The sequence below is a fragment of the Protopterus annectens genome, chromosome 6.part0 (genome assembly GCF_019279795.1).
Source record: "Protopterus annectens isolate FY-2018-M chromosome 6.part0, PAN1.0, whole genome shotgun sequence".
Taxonomy (NCBI): Eukaryota; Metazoa; Chordata; order Ceratodontiformes; family Protopteridae; genus Protopterus; species Protopterus annectens.
Genome location: NC_056737.1, coordinates 320,202,101 through 320,225,960, shown reverse-complemented (window position 1 = coordinate 320,225,960; position 23,860 = coordinate 320,202,101). Strand labels below are relative to the sequence as shown.

General features: G+C 38.6%; 1 protein-coding gene across 4 annotated transcripts in view; it reads right to left on the bottom strand.

Annotated features, from left to right (window-relative positions):
* The window catches only part of CAPN3 (calpain 3), a 673,389-nt gene that overhangs the window by 308,509 nt on the left and 341,020 nt on the right, over nt 1-23,860 (bottom strand). For 2 of the 4 annotated variants that reach the window (XM_044074071.1, XM_044074072.1), the window contains exons 6-8: nt 22,068-22,208; nt 15,215-15,298; nt 14,395-14,480 (exon numbers count right to left, since the gene is read on the bottom strand). In XM_044074071.1, the coding sequence (XP_043930006.1) occupies nt 14,395-14,480; nt 15,215-15,298; nt 22,068-22,208 (311 nt within the window). The remainder of the gene's footprint in view (nt 1-14,394; nt 14,481-15,214; nt 15,299-22,067; nt 22,209-23,860) is intronic. The other 2 variants (XM_044074073.1, XM_044074075.1) reach the window with 1 other exon arrangement.

Genomic DNA, 23,860 nt, shown 5'->3' with positions numbered 1-23,860 from the left:
ATCTTGGCAATTCTTTAACAGTATGCTTATTAAAGCTTACTTGCATGTTATGATCTCAGACAAGCTTACCTGATGGTGATTAAAGCATTGCTACTTAAAACACAGAGCAACAGGCACTTTGAGTAATAAGCATAAATCAACAGTACAAAAATATGACAGAAACCAGACCATTCTGCAAAATCAAGAACAGATGAAAAGCCACTGTAGTACTTGTGTCTACCTTGGATGGGGGGATACCCTGCACATTTACACTGCATAACTGCTCCTTGCCTTGCTTGGACACATCCAGAGTCACTACATGGGGGAGTGGGGTGCAACAAGTATGTCACAATTTTAAATGTCTCTGGCCAACGGTGATGGCCCTGACACATTTGTCATACCTCTCACCCTCAGAGCAAGAAATCTGGACAAAGCCATACATAGAAGTGGGACAAAGGCCCAAAAATAAGGACAATTTTTAAATATTGCTCTTATAAACTTAGAAAGATAATAGAATAGTAGGTCTTGCATTAGTATGAATTTTCTGAAGGATATGAAATCTGAAACTCAAATGTCTGTCATTATTTTCTAACTTCAGTCTTTAATGATTTACGACAATTTTATGAAAAATGGACCAAAAATGTGATGCAAAAATATAAAATAGCCACACAATACAGCTGGGAACCTGTCAAAGAAGGGACACTTTATTATTAGTACTGCTAACTTGAGCAGCTGACAAAATAAAAGAATCTACATGCATTTCTGAAATAAAAGTAATCTATAACTCTGATTATTACAGTTATTTCTTAATTGTAAACCCTCCATGTTTTCTTCCAAAATTGCTATTTTGAGGAGGGATTATTAGGGGAAGAGCAACATTTTGAGCCAAATTCGGGGACAGTTGAGAGGTTTGGCTATGCCTAATTCTATAAAGCAATTTGTTTGCATGTACCTCTCAACCTGTTAATGAAATAAATCTGGACAAGGCCAAATATATTGGGGGAACATATAAACAGTACTAAAAATTGCTCTTGTATAAACTGAGACAGTTGATAGAATAACAGGTCTTACTTTAGCATGCATTTTTCTGAAGGCTATGAAGTCTGAAACTCAGTGTGTCATTATTTAGCGATTAATTCCTAAATGATTTAACAGAAAACCACAATTTTTATGAGGAACACACCAAAAATAAGAAGCAAAAATGTATTCATTCTGGAAAATCTGGACAGTTGGGAGGTATAGTTCAGCTGGGGCTGTCTTTGAGTTTGCCGCCCTTCCCCCTCACATAATCATGGTCGAATGGAGCCCTTCCCCCTGCAGCCATTCCAATGATCCATTACTTGGCTATTTCACTCCATTTACCATAAACACTAATGTGCATACTGCTTTACTTCTATGATGATTTGGATTTCATTTGGAAGTTTTATTTTGCATTTTACAGCACAAACACTAAGACATCTGCTAAACAAAGCAATGCAGGCTCACAATGAAAACAGGCTTAGCATTAAAAACTTCTCTGCCCTTGAAACTCACATTCAATGAAACATCGTTGAAACCCACATTCAAAGAAAATTCATTTTGACAGTGGCAGATAAAGATTAACTTTGGGCTGTTTTCAAATCATAGGCCCCTTGCACATGAAACATACATGTGCTCTTTGATACACGTTCCTGATTGTACTAATTTATATTCCTTGTACAATATAGTACAGTTGTTAGACGGCATTTTAAACTTATTGTTTTGAACATTTTTCCAGTAAACAATGAAACAAAATGCATGCACCAATGACAAAACTACCCAGTTCAGAACATTTCCATCATAAAAGTCTACTCAACCTTCTACAGTCCACCAGTATCAGTAAATATGCACAATCTCTGAATTAGTAAAAGTCATCTAAATAATTCCACATTAAAGAAATTTGCAACAATGAAGAGGTTGCTGCTAGCAAACAACTTTATATGTAATTGTTTATTCATCTACAAATAAAGTGCCTGTTGCCCTTGAGGAATACATTGCCTATGTTGCATGCATTAAAAAAAATGATAAGCTAGTAATATTGTAATAGGGACTGTATGGCAAACTGATAGCAGGTTTATAGTTACTACTCTAGGTATCTTTGCCAAAAAGGACTGCAGCATCCACCCACTTTACAACACAGTACAGTATCAGCAATGGATCTATCTACTGTGGGAGTAGAACCCACAGCCTTCTGCATCAAAAGCAAGTACACTATCTGTTGTGCTATTAACAATGCAAGTGGACTAAGAATAAGCAGCACTAAAGTTTTGTTCCCCTGCAGCTCTGAGCTCCTTGTAAGATCTACTCGACATGCAGTTGTATCTCTGAACTTTGCAGCACAAGGAATTTGGAAAAAGCCAAAATTTATTGGGTGGGGGGGACAAAAGCCCAAAAAACAGGGACACATTTTAAACATTGCTTGTATAATGTTGGAAAGTTGCTAGAATAAAATGCTGTGTTACCACCATACATTTCACTGCCACGTCTTTAACCCAAGGGACCCTGTGCAAAACAGTCAATGAAACATACCACTATGCCAAATCAGCTGTTTTGTGAAAGAGAGAAAGACAAATTTAAATGGCTACCATTTAGTGAATTCAGTTCTCACCGTAGCTATCAACTTCTTGGCACAAAACACCTGAACAAAGCCAATAATGGGGGGAATACAGCCCCCAAACATATTCAGTGAATTCAGTTCTCACTATAGCTCTCAACCTCTTAGCAAAAAACATGTGGACAAAGCCAGTAATGGGAGGGGGGGAATACAGCCCCCAAACATTCAATGAATTCAGTTCTCACCATAGAAAACTCTCAACCTTAGCACAAAATACCTGGAAAAGCCAATAATGGGGGAATACAGACCCAAAAATAGGGACAAATTTCAAATATCTATGTTATAAACTTAGACAACTGCTAGAACAGTTTTGTGTTACTATGTACTTTCTGAAGAATATGAAGTTTGAAATTCAAATGCCTGTTATTTTTAAACATTTAATCAGGAAACTAGTCTGATGCTAGAACAGTTTTGTGTTACCATGTACTTTCTGACGAATATGAAGTCTGAAATTCAAATGCCTGTTATTTTTAAACATTTAACCAGGAAACTAGTCTGACTTGGAAGGACAATTTTCGGCAACGCAGGGAGAAATGCCAGACACATCTTTGTAAGATGGGAGGACATGCAGACACCACACAGAAGGCACCCCAGCCAAGAATCAAACCAGAGAACCTGTAGCTGTTAGGCAGCAATGCTACCAGTGCACCACTGCACTACAGACTTTGCAAGTAAAAATGTAGATACAGAAACCACAGATTTTATGAGGAACAGAACAAATATGAGGCAAAAATCTGAAATATTTTTTAGAAATGGCGGTGGATAGGGAATTCAGGTCCTTGCCACCTGCATCCAAGGTACAGGGTTCAAGCCTGAGTATCTCTACCCACCAGCATTTGTTCTCTCTAGCCATCAGTATATAGTAACTGGGGCATTTCACACACACACACACACACACACACACACACCCTTTGTCCAGCCTTCACCTACCTGCTGTAAATAAATGTCCTAGTTACAAAGCCTTCACCTACCCATTTCATGAATGAAGTAAGCCCACACTCCAGCCAGTGACCACTGTTTCACGAATGAAGCAAAGCCCACAATCCAGAGAGGGACCAAACACCTACCTGAAGCAGTAATCCACGAATGAAGCCAAGCCTGTGCAATGAAAGTCCCACGAGAGCAGCAGCAGCTCACACCTCATTGGTTCTGCCTGCAGCCGAAGCAGTCTGGAGCTCCTCTTCTGTGCGGTCGTCACCGCACAGATTCCTGGGTATCTCACAGCAATGATTGCTGGGTACCTCTTTGACTCTATCCGGACTGCTGGTAAAAGCAGTCTGAGTTCTTCTAATGCCTCTGCGCATGCACAGAGGTGTCGGGACTTGTTTGAATTTTTTTTTCTGTTTTTGTTTTCCAGTTTTAAAGATTTTTCTTTTGTATTTTCTAGGTGGGAGGGCTGCAGTTCGGCAGTTAAATAGCACAAGCCACCCCTGGTCTGAAGGCCTTCAAGGCATCATCCTCCCCTCTTTCAAGAAAAAGGTTAATTTCAAAAGGAACATAATACGAGATGGACACAAGGAGCACAAGTGTGTTCTTCAGAATGGACAACAATTCAAACTCATCATAGCAGAAAGAGAGGAAAGGCATGCAGGAACCGTTCTGATCTTTAGTGGGTCAAGGTATCCTGTACCACAATGTTCCTCAATGAGAATAGTGAAAAGAAATGCGTTCACTTTGTGCAAAATGTGGAGACTGACAGGCCACATGCCAACCACCTCCATTTCTGGAAGATTAACTGAGATATGGTGGGGTTTGGTGACCACATCTGAGGGATCAATTACCTGCCTGATTAGTTTGTCTGCTATGGAGTTGGATTTTCCAGAACTGTGATCAATCAGAAGTCATCTGTTCTCAAAGAACCACTCCCATACTATCATGGCTTCCCTGTGGAGAAGAATATGAATGTGCATACCTACGTATTCATGTCTCATAGGTCTCAGATGTAGTCCACTATAAATGCTTAAGGAGGGCCTGAAGCATTAGGAACACTGGTATAATTTCAATCACACTAATGTGTAACAAGATCTCAAGTTTTTTTTTTTTTTTTGTTACAGAGGTCCTGCACTGTGTAGTCCTTTAGGTGATTTCTTCATACCTCAGAGATGACACAACTTAGGATCTGTGGTTATATAAGATGCATAGAGTAGGTACACAAAGAGTTTTCCTTTTGGGATATTGGTGGAGAACGTCCAACAAATGAAGTGCTTCTTGTATGATTTGAGTAATCCTTATTAGGATTTATATTGAAGTTTGCTTCCAGTACCCACTGCACTGTCATTGCCACTAAAGGACCCTTGTCTAATACCTGATGTGAATTATCATTTCAAAGGAAGTGACAGTCCTAGCAATCATAGACTAGTTTCAGCTTTTGTTACCTAGTATAAGAAGAAATGTCCCATCAATAATATGTATTAAAGCCCCACTAGTGCTAAAAAGACTTGACATATCCTGATTCCTAGGGAGCAACCTATGGCTATCACAGTAGGAGAGTGTCAGCTGTAAAGCTCTAGAGTTTATAGTGATTCCCAAGGAATGAAATGTCTGGAAGCAAATAATCCTTCCGCTGTGTGAGGCTATCTCAGGAGCTGACAACTCACAGTCAACTGTTCAGGTAGGAAAGCACTCTGGATCTATGCAACCAGTGGTAGACAGTGACTATTGACACTCTTGGTCCTGTGATTACCCTGAGCGGGGGCATGTGGAACTGACCGTAACTGGTTCCAACCCAGAAGTGCAGGAAAAATATGAACTACTTCCCTGTCATGATGTGTAGATAAGGACTCTGAAGATGCAAAGAACACATCCAATCACCTATTGCTGGCCAAAAGAGGAGCAACTGAAGGGTGACAAATCAGAAAGTCTCCTTCCAAATGAAGAAGTTCAGGTTGTTTAAGTCCAAGTTTGGCCTGAGATCTCCTAATTTCTTTTATGACAAAAAAGAATATGGACTAAAATCCAAGTCCCTGCTTGCCTAGAGGAATGTCATAAATAGTTCTTATATCTAAGATGTCGAGGACATCTCCTTTTCTTGAACCTTAAATTGAGTTGGCATCTTTACCAAACAATAGGTCTGGGTTAATGGTGGAGAAGAGGAAACAAAATGACAGATGGTTGTCTACTCCTCTTCCTTCACTGTTTTCAACATTTCCTTTACCACTGTCCTAAACAGCCAAGAGCCCTTAAAGTAAATATCATTTACAAAAAGGGTTATGCAGAGCAGTAGCTGCTGTCCTGGCAGTACCATCAATGGCATTATATGCCAGGCTAACTGTAAGGCTTCTTATTAACAAAGTTGTGAAGGTCTCAGCCCTAATGCCGTCTCTCAAGGCACTACCAGATATATCCTCCACCATATTATGTCTTCACCAAGAAAGTCCCTCTGAAAGTGTAGCATCTTTGTGAGGTAGTTCAGTGCCCTCAGAGCAAGTTTGGAAGACATAAGTGAATGCTTTCTGAACCTGTGCATAGCTCTGGACTCCTTGTTTAAAGGATGGGAAAATGTGGGGTATGAGGAAAGGGGTTCCTCTTCGGTGTCACTACTAATATAGAGTGTCTGCTTGCAATTTAGGCTCCTTGTGGGGAGCATAACTTCCTTGGTACAGAGGCCGCTGTGTGAGGTTGTTCCCAGGCATAAGTTGTATCATCCTGTAAAATGTCCATTAAGGGGGCACTACCTAAGAGGGCTGTTCTGCTGTCTTACAGGTCTTTTCTAGCCACTTCCATTGTAGGATATGGCTTATAATGATAAGATGCTTTTTCTGTTGTAGCAATTTTACAGTTTTTGAAAAATATGTCCCTTTTGGCAGGAATGGAGGAGGAGGAGTATCACCCTTTTCACACTCCTTTTTCCCTAAAATGAGGTCCAGCAGTGGCCCTTGTTTTATGTACTTCATCTTGGTGGTTTCCTTACCATGTCTTGCAGTATCAGGGGAGTTAGACATGTAGGAGTTATGGGCCTACCTGGAGGTGCATGCCTAGTTAGGGGCTACGGGAATAGACCAAACTTGAGAAGACAGCCTGCAGGAGGAAGTGGGGACAATGAGGTTAGACAAACCAGCTGGGTGTATGTGAAACAGTGCAGGCATTTGGGCTGGAAGGTCTGCCTAAAAAATGTGTACTTCCTGGGAATAAAAGAAAGTCTGCAGAGAAAGTTGACCACATTTCCAGGTGGCTGCATTACCAAAAGCATGTTGGCCTGTGAAGTAGACACTGGAAAGAGGTAGGATAACATTGATGTTGGTTAGTCCAGTGTTGGCAAGGTTAGCACTTATAAGCTGGTGTCAGTGAAGTGATGGCCACTCATGTGGCATTTGGTGTGTCAGTGTCAGCTACTATGGCAGAGGAGAAGGCAACACTAAGGACCTGATACTATCGAAGCCAAAGTCAGAGACTGACATCAGCAAAGCCATCACTAGGGGAACTGACAACAGAGGGGCAAGCATGGGGATAGAGGAGGGGCATCTGCAAGTAAAACTTGGCCAGATTATGCCAACATTGACTGCTTCCCTGAGGGTGGAGGGATGTCTGAAACAAGACATAGTTCTGCTCTTGAGATACTTTGTAACCAACTGGTTGTATTTCGTTAAAAGGGGCACTGCAGTCAGAATAGGAGGGAGAAGACAATACCTGGACTGGAGAGACTGGTATAGAGAAAACATTAGCTAAACTGAAACTGGGGGAGTCTTACCAGCTGTGGCACTGGGCTTCACTACAGTCAATTCTGGTGTTTTCTCCTTGGTTTCTCCTTTGTGTTCCATCAGCTTTAATTTAGACTTGCCTCCATCAACCTGCCTTTCATGCTTGTGATTGGCAGTTTGGAATACCTGAGATTATATCTGTTTCATCTATTTCATCTGACTGGATGATGAAGGCTGGTCATCTGCGATTCCCACTGGAGAACAAGAGATGGAGGAATGGGCATCTCTTGGGTTCTGCATAAGTTACTGCAACTTTTGGGAAATCAAGTAAGTCTCAAGGACTCTCCTCTTCTAACACTTATGCAGTATAGGTATGTTCAGCACAGAACTGACATCTGTCTACATCTTCTTCAGGTCTGGGACAAATTTAGCAGTACGTATGCCTGTTGACTAAGGGAATTTACCTGTTAGAGGCTCATTAACCCAGAGAGAAGACTGATGGTTGAAACAAGCTAATCTGCTCACAGAAAAATGACAATTCTGGAAACATTGCAAGTGCTGTGAACAATGCTGTTGGCTAACATCAAAGACTGAAGCAATACTGATTTCATAAAATTTAGTTACACCCTGACTTAGGAATGAGGTCCATTACCACCAAAGTATGTAAACAAATCCTAAGCATTTGAAAAAATTAAACCATGAGAAACCAGTATTGTTACAAGTCTAACCAAAAACTGTCCAAAAAATTCAGAAAAGCATATGTCTTATCAAATCTCTTACCTTACAAGAAAACAATAGAGAGAAAAACCTCTAGTGCAATAAAATTTCATCTTGTGGCTATTTGATGCTATCAGTTCCCTTTGAAGTTGGAAAGAAATTAAATGGTAAAGGCCTGCTAGAAACCAGGATGATTTGGGGAGGGAAGGTAAGACGTTTTTGAAGTTTATTTGCCAAATGGTCCTATTCACTGCAGGTAATGTTCTATCTGTCCTATAGCCTCTGATCTATGACACTACATAATGCATTACTATACCCCCAGGCCTATAGATTTCTTAGGCAATTGCCCATCGTACTTTTGCATTCCAACACCCTGGGAGCACTATTCATAGGATAATAGCAGATTGCGAGGCTATTGACCCGGAGCTTAGCCGTTTCATCCCAATGTGATACCACAGAAATGCTAGTCAATACCCAAAATTGCATTTAGTGATGATTGCCCATGTCCAGTAGGGTTGTGGGTTCTATCTCCGGTAAGAATTTACGGTGCCCCATCCACTCGTTCAGGTTCCTCTTGAACGGTATTATAGAGGTGTTCTGTTTCACATAAACTGGTAGCCTGTTCCAAAGAAGTGGCAGTCACTAGGAGATAAATCTGTCCCTCCAGCATGTCCTATTTAAGTCACAGACCATATTTAGGTCCCTGGAATGGGTAGCCCTAGTCCCGTTTAATTTACAGATATGCAGCAAGTTCATTAGGTTTGGGTCTTGGATTGCTCTGTAGTCCAGGCAAACGTCTCCCCTAAGACGTCTATACAATACGGAGTATAGTTGACATGGACTTTAGTCAGTCTGTGTAAGGTACATGCTGGAGCCCCTTGATCTTCTTTGTTAGAAACCTCTGATGTCTCTCTAATTGCTGAAGGTGCTTAGTATGGTACATGCTAAATGGGGTGTTATACTCAATGGCCGGATAAATGTTGAGTATGGGGGGGGGGGTTATAACTTTTTTTTTTCTCTCAAGGTGATGCCTTTACTAATCAAGTGTACTATGTAGAAAGCTTTCCTTATAACAGTACACACGTGGTGGTTGAAGATAAGGTCACAGTTAACTTGTGATCCCAGGTTCCTTACCACTTCATGGGTACTTCAGTTTGAGACCATGACTAATACACCAGTCGTTGGTCTGAGTGAGATCCTCCTGGAGTATACTGACATAATTTGAGGATTCAATGATTGAACCTCGTTTGCAGTCGCCTGCAAAACTTTGTCAGCCACACCATCTTAATTTTAACCTGAACTTCTGAAAAGTATATGATAAATAAACAGAGATCTCTCAGGGTAAGGTACCTGCTATGTCCCCAAACGAAAAAATGTCAATATCAAGGCGCAGGTACTCCACGACTATCGAAGCCAACCATCAACCAAAAAAGCAAAAATCAATAAAAAAATGTTTATACTTGAACAGCAAAAGAACTTTATTCCATGGGTTGTTAGTGCTTTCACGTCTACTCTGGATGATTCTTCAGACTTTAATAAAACACTTCATCACTTCTGTATTTAAACACTTATCAATTAAACAGTCAACCAATGAAAGCCTTTGTATGAATACATAACTATAAAAAGTCAGAAACTTCTAAATAGATAAAAAGTCAGAAACTTGTATTGTGAAATTAAAACTTCAAAATTCAACATTGACACTAAAATGGACGTAGTAATAGATTATTACTGTTATTAACATTTCAGATGGCAAATGGCATATAAATATTTAAAAATACAAGAGCATGTAAAAACAGCATGTAATAAAAACATTTCAAGTGTATGAAACTACTGAAAAACTTCAAAAAATACATATTCCTACTAACACCAAGAAACATGAAAAAGTCAAAGGTATAGCAAGAAATAACTGCTAATGATTCAGATGATGACTGACTAGAAAGGGTTTCAAAGTAACCCTCTCATTGAGGCCATGTCCTTCCTCTGCTTTCATTCTGATGATCCATTTACATTCTTCCCTTTCAGTGAAGTTACTTACATTGCCTAATCTCAATGTGGTGTGTATCAATTCAATAACTAAGAACTCAAAGGTGTGTGTGGTGCCTTGCGATAGGACATGTCTAGCCAGTGCGTTCCTGTCATTCTCCCTGTTGATCGCATATAAATGCTCTCTAACCCTTTCCCTCAACGTTCTATTCGTCATACCGACATAGAAAGCCTGGCATTTGGTGCAGATGGCTAAATAAACTATGTTCCTTGTCCTACAGTCTGCATAATGATCAAATTTATATAGCACACCTGTGTCCGGGTGCCTAAAGTTATTCCTGCCCAGTATGTATTTGCACTGATTGCAACTGCGACATGGAAAGGTACCCATTCTGACAGTAAGTGGTTGATCTTGAAGTCGCCTTTCATAACATAACACGTTCCTTAAAGAGCTAGTATTCTTGTAGGAAAAACTGGGGTGAGGACCTACAAGTGCTCTAAGCCTATCATCCAACTGTAGGATACCCCAGTTCTTTCTAATGACATTAGTAATACTCTTATTCTTGTTGGTATATGAAAGTACCATCCTCTTTTTACTTCTAATAAATGGCCTGCTTTGTTCCACCTGTTCACTAGTTGCTATCCTAATGTAGGGTCTTGTTTCTTCATTGCGTTCTGTTTGTTGCAGGACTATCAAATCATTGTCATGGTAACCCCTTGATTTAAAGTCAGCATCTAAACCTATCAATAAATTCCTATATGCTGAATCATCGCTTGTTAGGCGTGAACAGCGTGCTGCTTGATTCTTAACAATGTTCTTGTGTATATGGGGAGGGTGCATACTATCACGATGTAAGTATGTGTTCTTTCTACAGGGTTTCCTATAAACATTGGTAGTGAAACACCCATTATGCTTCCTGATGTTAACATCTAAAAAGTCAATCTGGTGACATGATCTCTCCCCAGTCAGCCTAAGAAAAGATGTTGTGTTGATGTAACTTAAAAACTCATCTAAGATAGTAACATCACCACTCCAAACAAAAAACACATTGTCCACAAAACGTTTATAATACTTGAGGTGCAGTGAATAAAACTCATTTCCAAAGATATACATAAATTCCCAGTAGGCTAGTATAAGGTTTGCATAAGAATTGGCACATGATGTGCCCATCGCTACCCCTGAAGTCTGCAGATAATAACCATCACCATATAAAAATACATTATATACCAAACAGTAGGGGGCCCAGCACTGACCCCTGTGGAACACATCCCACTGGTAGCAGGTCTGTTGGTTGATATAGAGTCACCCACTTTGATACTGTATGTATGGTTTGTAAGCCAGTTGGTAACCCATCTTACAACGGAGGGGTTTACATTCAGTTTGCTAAGTTTATCAGTAATGCCTGAATGTGGGATTGTGTCAAAAGCCTTTGCCACGTTGAGGTATGCTGTGTGCACAGATTTGCCCTTGTCAATGGCCTTGTTCACATTTACAAAGAAATCCACCAGATTTAACAGGCAGGATCTGCTCTTCATGAAGCCAAATTGGGTAGGATCCAGGGTTTGGAGGTCACGTATGTGTTTATTTATGAGGTCCATAATGATACGTTCCATGGCCTTACAGATGAGGCTGGTCAGGCTTATGGGTCTGTAATTCCCCAGGTCTGTTGCTAGGCCATCTTTTTGGAGGGTAATAACTGTTGCTGTTCTCCATTCCACATGAACAAAGCCTGTGGTTAGGCTATGATTGAAAAGGGTACTTAATGGTGATGCTAGTTCTTGTTTTAGCCTGTTTAGAAGAGAGCCTGGAATGTCATCTGGTCCCATACAGGCTGTGTTTTTTGCCTTGGACAAGACTTTGAGGACCTGCTTTTCAGATATGTAGGGTGGGGGAAGTTTGGGGGAAGATTAGTTAGGAGGGGATAAAGGAGTGAAAATTTTGCCAAACCTATCCACTAGCAGGTTTTCTATCTCTGTGGTGTGTGTGTGTGTGTGTGTGTGTGTGTGTGTGTGTGTGTGTGTGTGTGTGTGTGTGTGTGTGTGTTTTTTTTACTGCTGGCCACTAGTTTTGCACATGCTTGGGCCCTACCCTTTAGGTTATGTACGTAACTGTAAAAGGCCTTATGGTTATCCTTGGCTGTGCTTGCTAAGTTTTTCATTTGACAAGTTGTCTTATTTGCCTGTTAAGGCTAAGGAGGATGCTTTGCCTTTGTTTTATTGGACAGCAACTTTTTGTGTTTATTGTAAAGTTTGTTGATGCTTGATGTCCACCATGGCAGCTTGTTTTTACTTGAAGCTCTGGCTTTGATTCTTTCTGGTACGGCTGAGTTTATATATTTATGCAAGTGATTGTACAGGGCTTTAGTGTAAGCTTCAGTGTAGTTACCACTTCCAGCTTGGGGTGGGGCTTGGAATGCATTTATACCTTCACCTAGGAGGATATAGTTTGCCTTGGTGAAGTTTTTTAGTCTGATCTCACTCTTTGTAAGTTCTGGTGTTAGTGCCAGCTCAAAGGTAACTGATATGGGGTCAGTTTTAACTAATGAGAATCCGATAGTTGCGGCAGTGCATCTGTTTGACACGTTGCTAAGGACCAGATCTAGAATGTTTGCTCCCCTTGTCTGGATATGGACAATTTGTTCCAGGGCATTTGAATTAACAAAGTCAAGGAACTTTTGCACTAGCAAGTTCAGGCTAGCGTAGGTTTCCCAGTTGATGGTGGGATAACTGAAATACCCCATAACCAGTGTATTTGGTAAAATTTGGATCGTCTCCACTTTGGTCAAGTAGGCTTCATGGGCGTTGTGACCCATGGAGGGAGATCTATAACTGGCTTTGACTTGAATGAGGTTCTTACCTTCTGTAACCTGAACCTGGAGTAACTCCATGGAGATGTCCAGTCTAACTAGAAGGGAGGTAAAGTTATCTCTAATATAGACTGAAACACTGCCTCCTTTGGTTTTCACACATACATTTTGCAGTCTAAAGGTGATGAAGGCATTGTAGCCTTACATGGCCAGGGTACTCTCTGAAGCCTTGAACCAGGTTTCTGTGACTGCACAGACATCTACATCTTCTAGTAATAGAAGTGCTTCCAGGGAGTGCAGTTTTTAGTTTCAGCTCCTAGTATTTAGCAGCATGACCCTTATTTTGTTCTGCTTAGTTATTTTCATATCGGTAGTGTTGTTTTCGAGACCTTGCCCAAAAAAGACACTATGGGGGAGCCAAGAGCCTTTGCTAGCAGCCAAAAGCCTAGAGGTGCCAGGTGCAATCTGTATCTGGCAAAGCAGCGAGGTTTGTCAGCTATGGCTTCCCAGGCTGAGAGGAACTGGATCCCCTTTGAATGACACCAAACACTGAGCCAATTATTGAAATCAATCATTTTTTGTTTATACTGTGGCATCATTCTAGATGTGGGTAGTATGCTGCTCAAGACCAGGGACATACCTGCCTGGGACATATACTCAGAGAGCTCAACCATGTCTCTCTTCATATAGTCAGTCCAGTGAGGTACATCTCAAGTCATTCACACCAACATAAACTACAACAGAGTCATAACAGTACTTATTGCTGAGAGACCTGAGTGCAGGAGTGATATGACGAATCCTGGCACCAGGCAGACAGGTGACTGTGACTTTCTCCTTGTCAAACCTGGTGAATGGGACATCTGTGTGTCTCACTACTGAGTCTCCAACAACAAGAAACTTTGTTTTTTGAGTGTTACACCTTACTGGCTTGGTAGATGAGACACTGGTGTTGCTATATGTCATGGGTGCTGTGGGAACTGTGTAGGTGTAGTTATACTCTAGTAATATATTTACAGACCCCAGCATGTGTTATACAACTATGGTGGTGGTGGTGAAATGACAACCAGCAAATATGCAAAATAATGGCTTGGCTATCGTATGTTGTACTTGACGTCACGTACATCCTGAGAGTGAGATTTATTTTTTAAAAACCTACCTGGCATTCATGTTTGAGATCTGAGTAAAAGATCCCTCAGGTATGTGTATAAAAACAGTTTATGGCCCTGTGCTTTATCCTCCCCTGCAGACTTTTCCATAATAATGAAGGCCAAAATAAAAGAAACTCAGACAAGTAATGAATGTAGCAACATATATAAGCTTTTATTTTTTTCAGTCAGGATGACTGTGCAGAAGATTATATGTGATGTATTATGTTTGCAGCTGAAAATATGTCAATATGGTTTGTTTTCATTTATATGAATGTATGATTACCTATAAGTGATACTTCAATAAAGATGTTTCTTGTTTTAAAAAAAAACAGTGATTGCCTATGTCATAAGTGATAATTCAATAAAGATGTTTCTTATTAAAAACATTCATTCAGCAAGACTGTTTTGCATGAACTGTTGTGCAGAACAGAATGTGCAGAAAGATTTAATAGTAGTATTTTCTGGTTAAGGCAGATAAACATAACACCTACTTGTCACTCCAAGGACCATTCCATTCCACCTGACCCCAGGGGTTCCGCAGACGTACCAGTCTCACCTTCTTCCCTTTAAAAGTCACCTGTGTATTAAACAAACATTGAATGATGTAGGAGTTATTATCTTGTGATCTATTTTATTTACTTGTATTGTTTCCAAAATTTCCCATATTAGGTACCCCATTTCCTCTGTCCATTCCCAGTCTCATTCTGGAATAACTGATACCATATTCTTGTGGATCATACTGTCATTTTGCTTCCTTGTTTAAGGGTTCTTCTTTCATGTGAGTACTATTATCCCCAGGAAAGGTGCAGTGAATAGTTTTTGTAGGAATGGCTGACAGTGTTAGGTTCAGGAGGAGATATTGTTATTATTCTTTTTCTGTGTTGGCATGCCTTTGATGAGGTTATTATTCACATGGCATTTCCCAGATTTACTCCAAAGTGCTATCTTAGTCATGCAGAGTATTGTAATAACAGAAACAATAACAAATATCTGCTCCACACAACAAGATGCTGCAGCTTTGGGACTGCTTATTTTATTAAGTGGAGTTACAGGCAAAGACCCTCCCCACACACCCACACACAAATCGAGTATGGGGGGAAAAGACATGTAAAAACACATTTGTTTCTGTACCATCCTCTATGTGTAGTTATCATTTTGTAACACCTAACTTGCTGAATTAGACTAGTATTGAGTCACTAATATTGCAAGAAATATTGCAGGCCTTGTATTTCAAATATTAGCATAAAACAATGGAAGTATAATGTTAAACAAGTAGCCACATTTTAAAAAAAAGTTAATAAACATGCATACCTCATCCACTCCTGTGACAGAATAAGCGTGCCCCTTGACCAAGCCAGTGGTAGTACGCGTTTCAAACTGCATGGGAACTAAAGACTAGCCACATGTTGAAAAGAAAAGGAAGAAAGATAATTAGGTAAGTAAAGACTGATGTTACAGTAAGCCTGCAATTAGTATGTCTATTAGTCATGCAAAGTCATGCAGAAAGGATTATGTGTTTTCATCGGGGCTTGTAATAATGATAGTAACTTCATCACAGAAATTACTGAGCGTTTTCACAGTATACTTGCATGAAATTGTTAATCAGACTTCATAGAGAACAGGTATTAAAGATAAAGGCAGTAACACATTGGTCAGCGTATAGGATACTTAATTCTGTCTCTTATTTTTGTCTTATCCCTGACCACTTACTCTCCCTCAATATATCTCTCAACTGTCCCTGACTTTGTATTATATATTTGTTTTTAATTTTCTGTTAAATTATTAGTGATTACAGTCAGTCATGCCAGACATTATAGTTTCATACTTCTTATTGTTTAGAAAATGCATGTTGTGGCAAAACTTCTGGCTACATCAACTTTTTAAGTGAGATATAGTAATAATTAAAAACATGTCCCTGATTTTGGGTCTTTGTCTCTCCATTATATTTGGCTTTATATAGAATTCTTAGGCAAAGAAGTTCAGAGATATGTTGGCAAGGCCTGCTAATATATCACTTAACTTAACTTTGCACTTATTTGCAATCACCTCTGCATTATGTTCCCCAAACTCTGGGAATGCTTACTGCCAATAATTGATTCAACAATTCTTTTCCATTTCACTCAATTGCAACCACAGCTATATTCTGGTCGCCAAACTCTGGGAATGCTTACTGCCAGCTATAACTGATTCAACTACTCTTCCCCATTTCAGGAAAAACTTCAAACAGTAGTTTACAAAACAATTAAACTGCTTCCCAAACATAACATAACTTAAGTCCCTCTAACACTTTCTCACTTCCATTAAAATACATGAAACCAGTCACCACCCATAATCTGTCTTTCACCCTAAGATCAAAACTTCACTATTACAACTATTTCACTTACAACCTCTAACACGTATCCCCCAATTCATACCTATTTTCCTCCAATGCGTAATGAAAATGAAACAGTATTATCCAAAGCTGTGAAAAATATCAATGGCCCTGTGACTGACATTATCTCATAGCTTGCTTATCACCTTAGATCGTAGAAATAAATAAGATTAGCTGCAGGGAAAAGAAAAAGTCATTATCCTTTGAGAATTATATAGTTTACCCTAGTTAACTAACTCAGATCAGCTGTCAGTGCAAAATCCTGTTATATCAGTATAAAATTATGGTGGCCTAGGTCCATATAAACTGTTAAGAAGAGTACTGTTTTGCCACCAAAAAGTGTGGATTCCCTGTGACCTGAACAGGGTCGACCTTATAATGTTATTGGCAGCAGCCAAACTAGAAATGTTTTACGAAGGTGAAATGAAATATCTAAATTTGCAAGAGGTAGAGTATTTAAGCTTAAACAGTGGAAATTCCCAATAATATTCAACTGCGAAGGAACCCAGATGCAACGAATCTAAAGAAAGAAGCCACAGGAGGAGGAGTCAAGTTGTTTAACATTTCGAACCTGGGCCTCCAAAGCCCAGACTAGCAAAATTGCATGGTTCTTCAAAAATTTCTACATAAAATAAGTAATAAAAAGTAATTGGGAAAACACCAGGCACAGGATTCCCAAGCACTTCATAAGTCACAGCAGTCCACTCAATGTATATTAAAAAAACGAACAGCCTTTTATTCACATCCAAGACTCCATAAGATTTAGCGCTTTCGTCTACTGCACCATAGACTTTATTTATTTATTTATAGGTTTTTAGTGTTTTATATATGCAGTTTTTTTTTTATTTAAACTGGAATTCACATGGCAGATTGTTACTGTTGCTTTAAGATAATGAAGTAGTTGCTGTTAATTAATGAACTCATTGACTTGAAGATGGTATAAATAGCAGTGGTGAATGTCTTTTTATTTATTCTGATGAAGTCTATGGTGCAGTAGACGAAAGCACTAAATCTTATGGAGCTTTGAATGTGAATAAAAGACTAAACAAACAAACAAATCAAACTTCTGAAAGGTAGATAGGTAGAGATGGGTGCCTCCAAAACCACACAGCAAATGGAACAAAATCTTGAGTTTAAAATTTAAAAAGCTTTAATTGTAAAAAATCCACGTGTGCGTTTTCGTTTATTAAAATATAAACTTCATCAGATGATGAAGTTTATATTTTAATAAACAAAAGCGCTCATGTGGATTTTTTACAATTAAAGCTTTTTAAATTTTAAACTCAAGATTTTGTTCCATTTGCTGTGTGGTTTTGGAGGCACCCATCTCTACCTATCTACCTTTCAGTGAATAGGACTGTTTGTTTTTTAATATACATTGAGTGGACTGCTGTGGCTTATGAAGGGCTTGGGAATCCTGTGCCAGGTGTTTTCCCTATTACTTTTTATTACTTATTTTTTTGCTGGTTGTAAGGGGTAACACTAAAAAATTCTACATAGTACTGTAGAGTCCAATGATCTTTGCCATTTGAAGATAAGTTGTTATTATTTATAGATCAGGAAACTTGACGGAAATCAAATAAGTGTGCTGGCAGTTTAGATTGGAGCTAACATGTTTCCTAGTCTCAGTGACACTATAAATATTTTAAGTGCATTTTAAAAATGAATACAGCGAGACTGTGACAGTTCAAATATAACTTTATATTTTTAGAGCATGTGATTTGGGTGTATGTCTTTTTAAACTATTTTGTAATGAAATTTGTTATTCCAAGAAAATTTTTGATTAAACAGAGACAAAAGTGCCAAACTATTTTTCAAGTCTGGAGTTTCAATAATTGTTTAAATTGCTGGTGTTATTCCAAGGGAATCCACTATGTACCAGCATTAGACAAAATGCTTGATAGTGTGATTTGTTTCACTAACGATGGCCTGCACTTTTTGTTCCAAGGCATCCATTTACTGGCCAAATACTTGGTTGCCCCCGTGTCATCTTTAGGGCATATTCCAGCTGATGGATATTCCAACATAATTAACATATTAATCCCCAAAACTGATCCCATTAAGGTGGTACTCCTCAGTGACAGAAGTCTAAACAATTAGTTGCCTGATCTTAAGGCACTCTTGCTTTTGAAAAACATCCATGTTTGCATAGTTACCGAGACCTGATTTAAATGCAAATACAGCATTCCCTCTCCACCAGGATTTTGTGTTTTTCATGCCTTCAGACCCAATGTCAGCTGCTCTGGAGTCTTCATATTTGCCAAGGAATCTATCACCTCCAGACAGATCCATATGAACCTGCAAACTGAACTCACTTTAGAACAGATTACTCTAGCTTGGATTATCAACTAATAGCTTGTTACAGAATACCTTCTTTGCACCTGCTAGCATGTAGTATTCATTGATGGTCTAAGTGATTTCCAAATTAGTAAAACTCCATAATTGTGTGTGTGTGTGTGTGTGTGTGTGTGTGTGTGTGTGTGTGTGTGTGTGTGTGTGTGTTTAACTAACAATCAGCAAATTTGTACACCTATACCTCCAATGTAGGATATGGCCAAAAATGTCTGCACTTAATAAACAAAAATGCTCTTGAGAAGTTGGTAAACAAACATACTCTGGGACACAGCCTGCTTGACCTAATTCTTACAAATATGGATGCCTCTTGCACTACTCCTCTGTTATCTCATTCCCTAATGAAGTCTGACTGCAACTACCCCCAGGATGTCTATCCAAAGCTCTGAAATATATGAATCCCTCACTCAGTTATCACTAAAAAAGTGCTAACCAATAGTTTATCCATGGGGCCTAATGATATGTCTCATTGCTTAATTAACAGTGTTACTCATACCCTTGCAGACACACTCCTTAAACTGTTTAACTTAAGTTTAGCCATTGGTTTTGTCCCTAATGAGAGGTGGCTGCAGTGGTAATGGTCCTCCATAAGGGTGGCCTTGCAACTGACCTGGATAATTACAGACATATCAACCTTACAAACATCATCTGCAAAGCCATGAAATGTATTATATAACTGACCTTATAAACTGTGATATCAAGAATCTTATTACACTTAATCCCCAATAGTTGTTTTTGTAAAAGGTAGATCCTGTTTATTGAATCTGGTAAACATGTTCAGACTGGTTGCAGAGACTGTAAATAGTGGCCATGCATGGCATTTGACACCATTCCCCAAGCTGAACTCATACAGAATCTAAATGATTTAAAAATTGATCCATATGTGGTAAGAAGATAGCAAACTGACTGAAGGACAGAACCCACAGACTGTGAGTTGCAGATGCTTCATCTGAGAATATGTACGTGACCAACAGGGCTCAGTACTAGGGCTTCTCCTTTTCACCATTTACTTCTGAGATCTCCTAATAGAGAGAAAAGACCTCTGACTAAGTTTGCAAATAACTACATACTAGAGGTTGCTGTTAAGTCACCCTTTCTGACATCCAAACCCTCCAGAATGAACTTTTCCTAGTAAATTCTCGGTGTACAAAAATGAGCTCAAACTATATGCTAAAAGGTGTAGTATCATCACTTCTGGTAGACAATCTCTTCCTTCATCACATTAAACAGAAAGCATACCACTAAAAATGGAAATGTAATCAGGGACCCAGGAACTTCTTAGGAAAAGATTGATTGTTGGCCTTTAATTGCAAGAAGGCCGTAAAACTGAATCCTGAAGCCAAAGGACATAATAAATGCAATTAAATTACTCTTGGCAAATATTGCTGACCAGAGCTTGGAAAGCAGTTATTAGTATGTAATTGTGATACTGCTCCATTGCATCTGTAGGGGGTCTAAACGCAGAAAAACTTGTCTCTGGTTTATGTGGGAAAAATAATAAGCTAAAACATATATTACAATCTGAAACCAGTGTAGTCTGTCTCATTTGGGAGATACTGGTGCCCACATATATGTCATTTTGATGCTTTACATTCTGTCTGTACTTAGAATAACTATGGGTTTAGTATTCTTTCAGTTAGAGACAGCTAACATGTTTATCTAGCTTAGAGATTTTTTTAAGTAGTCTGTACAACAGGATATTAATTTCTTTTCATCATTCAACTATTTTTCCCTTTTCATATTTAATTTGTAACAGCACTGTCTTGACTTTTTTGTCATCTAATAAAGTTTTTATTTAATCACTTTTAAGAGCTTGTGACTGGTATTTATTGTCTGAGGATATAGCATTATTTAGTACTGTATGTTGTCTAGCTGCTGGTATCCACTTCTAACTGATCACACTGCTTAGCACATTATCATTTTGTGTTTATTATTTGGCTATAGAGCAAGTGTGGCACAGTAACTGGTGGGTCTCTAGTCCAGCAATGTAGAGAGGTGGCAGCACTACCTTGGTAGAACAAAAGCTGTAGAGAACTGGAGAACTTTACCAGCCTTCCTTGGGTATTGTGCATGTGTATGTAATTAATAATTTGCTTGAAAGGCAGTTGCTGTAGGTTAGAAGCACTAAAATATACTGTGATTCAAAGAGACAGTGGGAAAAAGGGACCTGGGCTGCTAGGCCAAGACTCAGCTTTGTAAGTGGTCAGTATGTAGTCCTACTTGGGGTATGGATGCTGTAAGCTCGTACCTTGGGCAGCAGTGAATATTCCATGTATTATCTTAAAGATAGTTTATATTTGGTAAATTGTTTAGTAATATAGATTAGTGTGCACTAGTGGTTTATTTTGAAAGACCAGCCCTCTGATAGCCATCAGACCTCTTTGGGGCAATACAGCATGTCCACGACCCACAGCTCCTTCTCTCACATATTGATTGTGACCTTTGTTTGGCAGTGGTAAAATTCAAAACCCCACCAGTGCCAAGATGGTCCTCACAGGGGGCATGACTATTATATGTGAATAGCTAGGTATACTGGTGCTCCTTGATCAGATAGTCAAGAAATGATAAACAGAAGCCTTCATGCTGGAAGCTGAGATTTTATTTGCAAATGAATGTAATGCTGTACACTATTCTATCAGCATCTAAAAGGTGGTGTCATCTTGGTGACTGGGCCAGTGCTATTCAATTGCAGATTTTGGAAGGAGGAAACAACTGCATCAACATGAATAAAATGAATTGTGTAATTTCTTGGCCAACAGATTATATGTAAAGATGATCATACAAAAAATAATTATATCAGCTTTCCAGTCTGGCTAACAGATCGTTTTTACAGTGTCCTGTGAGCGAAGATACTGATTCAGTCTGATTATAATAAAGGAAATCTGTTTTTAAGAATGGAAGTTTTCTGCCAAATTTACTACTGATGCTTATTTTTATAACTTAATTTTACAGGGGTTTGAGTTCAGTTTTACTATGTGTACTGCTAGATAAATTAAATTATATATACTTTGAGTATTACCAGAAGCAATTATGTGAATAACATAAACTCTGCAGATTAATTGATTAGCTTTTTACCAACGTGTGCTAAGTTAGAATTCAGTCATTTTACTAGATCTTTAGATGAAACACAAAATACAATAGCTCTGCTTCAAAGGCATTCTATGTAAGTAAAAGGATAACAGCCTTTGCATGTTAACTAATTCAGACCCTAACATTATGAATTGCCACTTTCAATTTCAAAGCAGCCAGTTTCACTTATAGATGCAAATGAACAAACTCATTTTTTGACATTATTTCACTTCAATTTCACTTATAGATGCACATGAACAAACTCATTTTTGACATTATTTCACTCCAAATAAACACCCTAATGAATATATTGGTGTAACATTTTGTCAAAGCAGCATGCAGCCACTAACATTTACTTCATGCAGTACAAACCCTTAAGGGTGTGTCATCCAAACCACTGCTGCCAACAAAGGCAGCAATAGCCTTTTCATCACCGGAGTTGAGGACCATTCTGGCTATTTGCATTTCTAGCTGGGTAGCAGCTGGAAGTTCAAAGACACCGCCCACATTATCCTTATATGCAGTTGGAATAATACAAAGAAAAGTGCAGGAGAAACAGAGTCAAAGTGAGGAAAACAGAGGATAACTGGAGAGAAAATTCCAACACTTAAGACATGAAGTAGTATGACAAGGCACAAGGAGACAGGAGCAGCTCAGGTGAAAAACAGGTGATTAAGTCTCTACATGCATACTGCAAAATAAGAACACAGCTCAATATCAAATAAGAACACAGCTTGATGTCTGAAACATTTTACTGGTTACTAAAGTGTAGGGCATATGTGGATCAACATCTAACACTTAGGAGTTTACTTTAAGCTACTGCTCAAAAATATTCTAAAACATACAGTTAACTGCATTTAATAAACAGATGAATTCCTCTAATAAATTTACCTACTGAAACATTGTACTCTGTAAAGTATTGTACCATCCATCAGGGGGCTTGTGTCCACTCGTTTCTCACCCTAATTAAAGTGCGACTAATATTTTAAGGCAAAGATTTCAACCATGTTCTGTTCTTGAAGGAAATAAGGGCCTCACATCAATCTGGAAGAAGCATGCAGTCCTTACAGTAATACAGGGGTAACCTTTCTTAAATGATTGCTTAATCAAAATAAATAAGGAATTCCCAAGCAGCTCCTTTACATATATCTGTTCAGCAACATTCAGATTATTTTGAACTCACTTATTTTCAAGTTACACATTTTAAACAAATATCTTTCTGAAACAGAGATTCTGAGAGACTTATTAAAGTTAGGGCAAGACTTCCTCTAATGCTTATTGATTCACCTATTGCAAGCAGTTTGAATTAAAACTGTGTGAGCACTTATCTGTCTTCTGTTTTGAGTTCTGACAAGGCTTTCCATTTTCATAGCTTTCATATCTATTACTTTTATAACAGATTCTCACTGCAGTTCTCATTTTGCTTTATTATTTAGCTCATGTTTTATTGTACAGACATCCATTTTATTACTTAATTCTTTTAAGTGGGCACTAGCAAATTCACTTTCTCTGCACACATCCAGAACTTGTGATAATGTCAGGCATGTTTTCTGACAAGCATGCCCCTCTTTCAATATTTCTTATAATATAAATTGACCAACTGGAATTTCAATAATGAATCGTAAAATTCATCAAAAGTCACAACTTTTGGCTCTACTCCACCTCAGCAACATAAGCATTTATAGTGTCTGTAAGGACTGCTCTTGCAAAAAACACATATCTAGTAATTGTCAAGTTCCTTCTAGACTCACAGTTGTTTTTATAATTTCAAAGTGCTGCATTTCTGTTACATCTGAAAAAAGTAAAAACATTAAATACATTTATGGCTTCTTCCTCAGTGACATGTAGGAATGATACAAACTGTAGCTTTTAGGCTTCTTAAGCTAATTCACTAATAATGAGCAAAAACTTGAGTTTCTGGATTAAAAATTTCCAGTTTTTAGCCAAATTTCCTTGCACTTAAAAATACAACAGTGCTGCAGTTTACGTATACTTTCACTGAGAATTATACAAGCACAGAGTCTTTTGAAAGTAAACATACTTCATCACTTCTTTAGATGTATTTCTTCATTTCTGGCAGGCATATTTCACTTCTGAAACCACAGTATCTGTATAGCAATAACCAAGACAAACACATAGGGTGTGTGGTTTAGTATAATTAAACT